At 37.6% G+C, this 10484-nt stretch overlaps 1 protein-coding gene across 1 annotated transcript; it reads right to left on the bottom strand.

Moving 5' to 3' along the window:
- Window positions 1-4466: 4466 nt before the first annotated feature.
- LOC134851172 (glutathione S-transferase D1-like) lies at window positions 4467-10484 on the bottom strand. The gene is made up of 6 exons (XM_063867139.1): window positions 10222-10484; window positions 7330-7489; window positions 6633-6774; window positions 6144-6257; window positions 5316-5624; window positions 4467-5061 (listed from the first exon to the last, which is right to left on the bottom strand). Exons 1-6 carry the CDS (start codon window positions 10298-10300, stop codon window positions 4828-4830), a joined length of 1038 nt encoding a protein of 345 aa, XP_063723209.1. The 5' UTR covers window positions 10301-10484; the 3' UTR covers window positions 4467-4827.

Genomic DNA, 10484 nt, shown 5'->3' with positions numbered 1-10484 from the left:
TGTGCCAGAAATTGTATTCAATCAGATATAAAATTGCAAAATACTCAGATATAAGCATTTTTTTTCAGCGAAAGCAGATCCGAGAAAGAAAACTGTCAATTTCGCGGCCAGCTTTCGTATCATTTCTGTCAAATCTCTGTCACCGTAAAAAACTGTCAAATTTCATCCAATCAGACCAACCGATCCAAAAACTAACCAGTAGCTCTCCATTTCAGATAAGATGTCAAATAATTCAAAGGAGTCATGTACAAATGATAGCTTTGAACTGCTTTCGAAGGAGGTGAAGCTCATTCCAGAGGTTTCGTTTGCGAGTGAAGAAGCAACGAAAAACACTAAAGCCAGACGGGGAAAAAGACTCACGTCCAAAGAAAGAAGAACTCGTCTGAAGTTTAAATACGAGGATATTTTTGCATGTCTGAGGTTAAGGAGAATTGAACCCGCACTCAAAATTTTTTAAAATCAAAAACATGACTTTTCCCCATTCGAGTTACAGTTTGGCAAAACAATTTTTGAATGATCGATAAAATACGAAAACTTAAATTATCAGTTAATTAGCTTACAGAAACCAAGAAAAAGGTTTCCTCGGAGCCGAACTAAGGAGAAAAAAAACAGTGACAGCGACCGAGGGTGAAAATTGTCAGGAAAAGAGACAGTAGCACAGATGTGTCAACGAGATATGAGGGACCTTTTGCTACCAAAATTTAGCAAAGCAGGCAAAGTCGGCAAGTGAGTGTTTGACTTGAAAAAATTCCTTTACGCAAGACCTCGGCTGGGCAGCATTGGAGACATTGACGGACAGAAATCAGATTCTGGCACCATCTCTCCGAAATAACTTTACTTCCGGAACCTTGAATTTCGGAACTGCCGTAGTGAGACTGACAAAATCGAACGCCCACAGTAGTCATAATAAGTAATTGCTCTCGGAACCTTCAAAAGTAGAAGTGTTTCGCAAAAGTTTCGATAGGAGATCTGGCAAAGAATTATTCAGACGTTCCAACGAACAATAGTCAAAGTTTTGGAAAACCCATGTGCGACAATATCGGGCAAAGTTATCCAGAAAAAAACAGTAAGCAATTTTCTAACAGTAATTATCTTTCAGGCAAACAGAGTTCCTCTAAACAGCCATCTCAGAAAATAACCAAGATACCTGGAGTTCAGGACAGCGACAGGACTTCGGAGGGTTATTCCGCCCTACTTCGCCCTCAACCAGGGAAATTGCTGCTGAAAACTACCTTCGTACGTCCAGCAGCTCAACTTCCTATAATTCTCTGAAAAATTTCCGAGGCACCCAAGACGAAAGTGAAAACCTGAGTGTCGGACAGACCGTCGTTTTCGAAAACAGGTCATTGACGTTCAAGAGAGCAATAGTCGATCTAAAGTTATCCTAATCCAGGTATGGAGGGGTAACTCCAACCCAATTCTCAACTCCGCGCCAGCTATAGCTACAGTGTAAGACGAAGGTGTCCAAGCCACGGAAACCTCAGTCGAAGACTCCTTCTTCTGAAACAGACAACATTAACGATGGCACAGCTTTAACACCCTGAGGATAACAGGAAGGTCAAAGAAACAGACCCAATTATCTGGCAGCCCGATCAAACATAAGTTGAAAAAAATTTCGTAGAACCAGCCAACTTCTCCAACAACTAAAACACCGCCTAACACATTAGCTGTTTCGAGAGAGCACCTCTCATCTTCTACTCCATCTCCTAGAAAAACAAGGAGAGTATTCGAAGTATTAGTCAAAAAGGAGGATAAGCAAAAATTGAAGCTTGTGAATTTGAAACTATCGATAAAGTCAAACTGAAACTTGTTTGAATATTTGAAAACCTTCCTTCCAATCATAGTGTTTTAAGTTTTCTATATCAGTGATATTCCAAATTTTAAAAGGGGGAACATGATACGCAAAAAACGGTTGTAATTATCCGTAACCTATTGTGTTGGTGTTTTTAATACGAGAGTCACCTGGCAGTTCAAGGTCGGGACAGGAATCCCGTGTAAACCACACTGAATGTATTAGTCTTGCCACTCTCTGAAATCTGTTGTAAGGTTATAGTATTTGTCAAGCTTTCTTAATACTCGTAACTAATCAATTTTATCCAATTATCAATTCGTAAGTGTGACACTTAGTTTAGTTAGTTAGTTCAGTAGTTAGATAGGTTGACATACCTCAGCTCATAAGATACTTCGTGATGAATTCTTTCACTCTAGAACTTTTTCAGGGCCAACCAGAACAACAAGAAAAAAGCATCGGCATAAAAAACAACCAAACTGCGATTGGAAGTGATTCCCAGGACTTCGCAATTTTGTTTTTCTAGCCGCGAATTACGGACTTCTGCCAGTTCTCAATTCTCTGTGGTCTTAAAACTAACAAAAACTAGTGAAAAAAATTATAGTTTTACTGGAATAGTTATTTATTTTTCTTTTGCGAATTTTTTTTGGTGTGCTTGTTTTATTTTCTCATCCTGCCTTTTTTGGGTTTTGCTGACTAAACTGGGGTGAGGGGTGACGGTTCGATGCGGTTCGGTGGCGGATTGATAATTTTATCCAATTATCAATTCAACCATCCTAATTTGACCCATCGAACCGCCACCCCTCACCGCAGTTTAGTCTGCAAAACTCAAAAAAGGCAGGATGAGAAAACAAAACAAGGACCACCAAAAAACTTTCGCAAAAGAAAAATAAATAACTATTCCAGTAAAACTATAATTTTTTTCACTAGTTTTTGTTAGTTTTATAGACACATGGTTAAGACCACAGAGAATGGAGAACTGGCAGAAGTCCGTAATTCGCGGCTACAAAAACAAAATTGCTCGTAACAAATCCATTTTATCAAACCGCCACCCCTCACCGAACCGCCATTCGGTGGCGGTTCGGTGGCTGAATAACACTCGGAACTAATCCATTTTTATCCCATTATCAATTCGCAACTGTGACACTTAGTTTAGTTAGTTAGTTTAGTTGCTAGATATGTTCACATTCCTCAGATCATAAGATATTTCTTGATGAATTATTTCACTCTAGAACTTTTTCAGGGCCAACTAGAACAACCAGAAAAAAAAGCATCGGCATAAAAAACAACCAAACTGCGATTGGACGTGATTCCCAGGACTTCGCAATTTTTTTTTTCTAGCCGCGAATTACGGACTTCTGCCAGTTCTCAATTCTCTGTGGTCTTAACCATGTGTTTTTAAAACTAACAAAAACTAGTGAAAAAATTATAGTTTTACTGGAATAGTTATTTATTTTTTATTTGCGAAAATTTTTTTGGTGGTGCTTGTTTTGTTTTCTCATCCTGCCTTTTTTGAGTTTTGCTGACTAAACTGGGGTGAGGGGTGACGCTTCGATGCGGTTCGGTGGCCGATTGATAACTTTATCCAATTATCAATTCACCCATCCTAATTTGACCCAGCGAACCGCCACCCCTCACAGCAGTTTAGTCTGCAAAACTCAAAAAAGGCAGGATGAGAAAACAAAACAAGGACCACCAAAAAATTTTCGCAAAAGAAAAATAAATAACTATTCCAGTAAAACTATAATTTGTTTCACTAGTTTTTGTTAGTTTTATAGACACATGGTTAAGACCACAGAGAATGGAGAACTGGCAGAAGTCCGTAATTCGCGGCTACAAAAACAAAATTGCTCGTAACAAATCCATTTTATCAAACCGCCACCCCTCACCGAACCGCCATTCGGTGGCGGTTCGGTGGCTGAATAACACTCGTAACTAATCCATTTTTATCCCATTATCAATTCGCAACTGTGACACTTAGTTTAGTTAGTTAGTTTAGTTGCTAGATATGTTCACATTCCTCAGATCATAAGATATTTCTTGATGAATTATTTCACTCTAGAACTTTTTCAGGGCCAACCAGAACAACCAGAAAAAAAGCATCGGCAAAAAAACAACAACCAAACTGCGATTGGACGTGATCCCTAAGACTTCGCAATTTTGTTTATCTAACCGCGATTTACGGACTTCTGCCAGTTCTTAATTCTCTGTGTCTTAACCATGTGTTTATAAAACTAACAAAACTAGTGAAAAAATTTATAGTTTTACTGGAATAGTTATTTATTTTTGTTTTGCGAAATTTTTTTTGGTAGTCCTTGTTTTGTTTTGTCATCCTGCCTTTTTTGAGTTTTGCTGATTACACTGCGGTGAGGGGTGGGGGTTCGATGGGTCAAATTAGGATGGTTGACACACATTTTCAGCCGAATTCGTGGTTCATTCTTATGTGATAATGTTCAGCTTTCGTGCTATGTGATTGAACTGGTTTTATTGCGGGGAGCAGTAGTAGTTTGCATAGATCTCTCGCATAGTTGGGGGGTTCCTGCTCTTACCCACAGAACCGCTCACATTCTCATAAAGCACATGCAAAAAATCAAAGGCATACTTGACTTGTTTTATTAAAACTGTGTTTCAAAAATTTTGAATGAAGAAGGCCATTTTAATGTTTATTGTTGAATTAAGTTTCTGACGAATGTACTTGAAAGTTAAAATTGATTACTTATCCACCAAGTAATCAAATATCATTATCAGTTTATAAAATATCGTTATTTTTGAAAAAGATATTTATCTAAACGTTGACGGTAATTAGATTTTTACCCAGTAATTCATTTCTGTTCTATTAAATAGCCGAAATTCACGCAACAGCCACACTCAACTACTATTCAAAATCTGCATCATTTTTGAATGTTTGTTAAAACCGTATATATCATTATAAACTACTAATTGTCAAGGAAAATTTTTCATCCAGAATTAACATGCGATAGAAAAATCGAGATAATCATAGCTTTTGTTGTTAACTTGCTGAATAATTGTTTTTTCAATCAATTCATGGACCCCATGATTGCGTAAAACTGTCCAAAACTGTCTTGAAACTGTCTAATTCCCTTCATTCGTAGCATCCATGCGTTCAGAGAAGACCTGTTGGGTCCTAGCGGGAATCGAACCGCATCTAACAGTGCGAGAGTGGACACTAGAGAGATGTCAGCTAGAGTCAGTTGGGATCCGCAGATGTAGGAAGATACTTGAAGGTGGGAATTGAGGTGATCCAACACAGCCTGAAAACAGTAAAAATTTTATCTCTGAAAAATGATCAGCTTTAATATGTTTCATTTCCCCGTTTTAGCACTGCTTTACCACTGCATTTTTAGTATATGGTTAGCATATGGTTTTAACAGACATCAAATAATCAAAATTGTAGAAAATTTTTCAAATAAAACGAAACAGTTTGAAAATGAATTAAAAATTTCTTGATCTTTTAAATCTGATTTGCATTTGAACCTAGAAGCTCGTTCATATAATTAGAACCTACCTCCAATTTTCGTTGGCGCTCCTCGCTGTTGCTCTGGCTCCCGTCTCCGGACTGTCTCACGAGAGAAGGACCGACAAACTCATTCACAGCCGGGCTCAGAGTCCCGATGTCGTAATCTAACCATGATTCTATCCTGGCTCTAGTGGGTAAGTGTTCTGGGTAGAGAGAGTTGTTCTTGTACCCATATTTGGTCACTAAGTAGCGCAGGATGGCTCTGTGTTCGGACAGTTTGAAGCCCTCGTCGTTTATCACAGGAAGTGTTCCGGCTGGGTTGATAGTTTGGCGGAATTTTTCAGACTTTTCTTCACCCTGAAGTTTCAGTACAAATAAAATCTAAGAAAGGCTGCAATTATCCAGCTAGGCAATTTGCTGCTTTCTTTAATTTGAATTTGGTTTTATTACAAAGACAATATTGGTAAAAACTACTTTACAATTTATCTAATAATTTCATTATCTGTCGTTTCGTTATGTATCAAAAATAAACAAGTTGTCAGGTAGTCAAGGGACACTAAATTTGATACCCCAGTTTTAAATTTGACGAGTTTTAGAGTGGAATTATGGCACCACTAAAAAGGAATCTTTTCGTTTTCTTCCATAAACAGCAAAAACACCCACTAATGTCAAACGGGAAATTCATTGGACCAACAAAATCTGAATGATTCACTGTGTAATTATGAAAAAATTATAATTAATTATGAGTAATTATGAGTAATTATGAATATATTTTCCCGTCAGTAAGCAAGCCTCAAAACCAGGGGTTGTTAATGTTCAAAGAATCCAAAAATTGCCCAAATTGAACGCGAATAAAGTGACTCTGACTATACTGACAGCCATGATGTTGACCTCCACGTAGTTGGCCCTCAAACCCAGCAGTCTGACCAACATGCCCACTGCCCCACACGAGGCGTGACTGCTACTCTGGTACACCGTTATAGGCACCACCTGCAACACAGTCCAAATTGGGGGTCATACAAGGTCAAACGGATAGATTTAACTACCTCCTTTGTCGCAAACGAGGAAGGGTAAGTTCTTTAGTAGGTTTTATTTTGCGCCAGGTGGATCAAAAGGGTTTTCTAGACAGGTTTTCCTTCTTTATTTAAAATATCGTCGAAAATTTTTAAGTTCCGACATAAAAGAATTTCCGATTTTTCCCCAAGATTAAAAGTTTTTGTCTTAATTTTTGTTTTGCTTTTAAATAAGGATGGTTTTGGTTGGTTTTAGTCAAAAGTTTCACATTTTTGCTCAAGCTGTTCTATTAAAATTTGCCGCACTTAGAAAGCTTTAAATCAAAGTAAGACTCAAATCAACAGTGCTCACATTTCTGAATTGAACTCCCCATGGAGGCTGCACAGATCCAGACAGTCTTGCAACCTTCCTCGGAGACCCGGCGGGCGAGGCGAAGTGACTGTTCGGACCACTGTTGAACCCCGACTGATCTCCACTTTCACTTCCGATTGACCTTATAAGGAAATCAGTAAAAAGGTCACGTCATTATGTAATGTTGCGTGATTACATTTCTGCTCATGAGAACGATTGAATGCATGGGCTCAAAAACGTTTTTGTAACTTCATACGGCAAGAGATCGAGATATGGAAGCAACACTCTAACAAGAGAGTTTTCTTTCTTATATATTTCCAGAATGCAGATTACCTTGAAGTCTAGAAAACTATTTGAAAAAAAAATCCAAGATTTCAGGTCTTATTGCAGAATATCTGACCATGTTGTGTTTGTTAGGTGAATCAGGTTAGCGATGATGCTTTAAAAAACGTTCATTTGGAGAAATATTGGCTCTTTTTCCTCCCCCCCCCAACTGCTATTTTTTTCTAGTAAAGTTACTGTTCTCATTGTCCGATCGTTATTAAAATTGGCATGTGGACTAATTAGGCTAGGCCAAACATATTTAGTCTTCATATTTAACCTTGTAAAACCACTCGTTACATCATAAAATCGGTGGTCGTGGGGAGAAAAGGAAAAAGAGTAGAAATATTCGATTGTTTTAATTTGTTTCTCTTACCTCAGAAGGACTCCTGGGGGTAACTGTTCTCCGGTTGAGAAGTTGAGGGAGGAGTGGGCTATTTGGCTGTTGGGGAAGTGTCTCCGCCCAGTGGGTCTGGGGGTGGGGGCTGGCTGCTCTTTCGGTCTCTGCTGGTATCGAGGAGACACAAAGCGCACATCTGAATTAGCAAGTATACAAATCAAAATAAAGCCCACTGAAGCCCGGACCGAGCCTGGAAAGGGGGGCTACACATATTTTTAAAATGTTTTTAAGTAACCCTTAACGTTTCGCCTTCACTTTTTTCACATGTTTTGACCCTAATTTTTGTCGCGTAGCATATTAATGTGTCATTTAGCAATCTGTATATAAATTAAAAATTAAAACTCTCTTAGGCGTTCTTTGAGATGACATGCACGCAACACGTATTAGCCCAATTGCATTTTGTTTGCGCGTCGAAATTTGTTGTCGAGTTAATGTTGTACAGTCAGCTAAAATTGATTGCGTGCGACTTTCAGTAACTTTACAAAAAGATTCCCATTCATTCAAATAATGAAATTGAGTTTTTCTTTCATTGCAGTCAAAAAATTTCTGCCTGAAAGGCAGTAGCTTCCGAGGGCGGGGGCAGGGTTTGCGACCGCCCCTCCCCCTCAATTCTGGTTGCCAAAACTTTCCAAAAGATCCTCCCTTTGGTATGATAACTTTAACAATAAGACCAACTAGTTTGCCCCAATTCCATTTGGATCGATTCTGAGAGCGGATAACTTGCCACGCATGAATATTTCGCGTATTAAATTAACTAGATACGAGTAGGAAAACAAAACCATTCGCCATTTACTGTAGTGCAAGCATATCCGCTTGGCAACCCGATGGTTTCCGAATAGATACCCACAAGCTGTAAATTTTTCTTAAAATCGGTCTGAATAAAAAAACATCCTAGGCAAAAATATACCTCACGTTTCGAATATCATAACAATTAGCAAGCCTCAGGTGATTCAGTCCAACTAAATCAAATGGAATATTATTGCTACTTCTACACAAAATAAAAAGAAAAAGAAAGCGTTTTTTTGCTCAGCCATCTCTAGCGATTTTGAGATTCCATTTGAAAAACTTCAATGACGTGCAGAGGACATGAACTAAAAATAAAATAGCTAATGGTTTTCTTCAATTTCGATAAGTATAATTTAGGGAGCGGTGGCTTATTGTTCCGACTTTCGATATGAAAGTAACGGAATATTTGTGCTCGGGGTGGGTTTTTTTTTCTTCAGACAAATTTCGACTTTTTAACGAGCCATTTTTGACGGAATTTTTTTATATCATTCAAAATCTATTGTTGTCCTGAGCTTAAATTTGAAAAGATATTTCACCTGTGACCATTTTTTGTTAAGTTATGGGGGTTTAAAGATTGCCATTTTGGCAAATTTGGAACAATTAACGCGCGATATATTTCGCGCTATTAACGCGTAAGCGGAGATTTAATCCGCCTTAAAAATCGTTCCAAATTGGTTCAAGAAAGCTTATATGCCATAATTGGTATAATGATAGGAGCGAAATCTATCTTTTTGTACTTTATATGGCGTGTGGGGGGTAGATTTTCATAAAAATTTTCAAATAAAAAAAAAATTTCATTTTATTTTATATTTAACTTTTTTTGTTATTACTGCTCATGAAACCTCAAAAGGCAGTCGGAACATCCAGGGCTTTGCCCTGATACGAGCAGTCTTGTTTTATTAGTGTTGGCGGACCTTTTCTGTTATGCGGCCCAAATCTATAGAAAAAATTTGATAATGCTTATCAAATATGCTTGGTTGAAAGTATAATGAAAAGCAAAAATAGTTCTCAGCGTTTTCAATACAAACAGGCCTAATTGACAAGTTTGATAGTTTGGGCCGTGTAACAGAAAAGACCCGTGTAATAAAAATGTTTTTGAGAAAATTGGTAAGATAAAAGTGTTCATAAAAATGCTGGATTATTGGATGGAAAACACACGACAAAAATACCCATTAAAAACCAATTAATTGCAAAATTAGTGAAGTTCATCTTAATATTTCAACAATTAGACGTTAATGTTTATAAATTAGCAAGTAATGGCAGAAAATTTTTTTAAACAGCTAGTATTTACATTACCACAAATCTAAACGAAAACCATTCCGTTCAAATTGCTAGTAAAGCAAAACTGTTTGTATCCGGGTAAGCCCTGAATGTTCCGTTTGCCCTCTAGGTCTATGGATTAGTGTTTGCTTTAGAAAAAAAAATCTTCTTGTTATTTCTTAAGTTCTTCTCGATTTTCTCAACTTGTTATCCGCTAAGCATAACCGCGCATGAAACCTACTTTCTGGCTTGAACATGTTATGACTTCTTGATTTCAACTATTTGAATTTTGTCAAAATTAACTTTTAGAAACAACACAAAACACTGTCATTTTAAATTTCTTGATCCGATCTGGAAAAAAAAAGGAAAACCCGTCAGGGTCTTCCGATCTCAAATTTCAGCTCATAAATGAAAATGTCTTGAAATTACCCTCAATTATTTGAACAAAATCACTTGAAACTACAAAAAAACGAAGTGCGTTAAATGAAGCGCTACTACGGGCCGAAAGATCAGAAGCAGATAAGAGGGCGAAGGGGGTGTAAACCTTCCTTTCCTCGGAGTTTCGAACCCTTGACCACCCAATGGATAACCTTTTGGTAATATTTTACGACATCTCTTTGTGGTCCAACAACCGTTTATTTTTACTAACGGCGCATTTGGCCGCAATTGACGCTAAATTTGGATGGGGAACGCTTTTGACACAGGTCGGAAAATCAATATGGGCGCGCTTTTGACACAGGTCGGAAAATCAATGTTTTTTTTTGGAAAATCGACCCCCACTGTTTAAAGTTCTATATTCGCCCCTGCTGAAGATAAACTAACCATTATGGAGAAAATCGTTCTTATAGTTTGTAGTCCATCTATCTGTTCCGCTCAACACAGGAGGATTGTTGTTGAACATCTTGAAAAGTGCCACAAAACTGGACAACAAAGGTAAACAAAATTATTTTTTTACATGGTTGTTGTGAACTAAGTAACTAATTATCAATAGTTATGTGAGTCGCCAGTAAAAAGACACGCTTCAAAATAATTTTAAATTAAATTTGTTCTTTATTTTTTTTGCGCAGTATCGATAGGTCGTTGGT

This window comes from Symsagittifera roscoffensis, chromosome 7 (assembly GCF_963678635.1).
Source record: "Symsagittifera roscoffensis chromosome 7, txSymRosc1.1, whole genome shotgun sequence".
Taxonomy (NCBI): Eukaryota; Metazoa; Xenacoelomorpha; order Acoela; family Convolutidae; genus Symsagittifera; species Symsagittifera roscoffensis.
The sequence above is the reverse complement of the archived record's forward strand: the minus strand, read 5'-3'. Positions and strand labels throughout refer to the sequence as shown.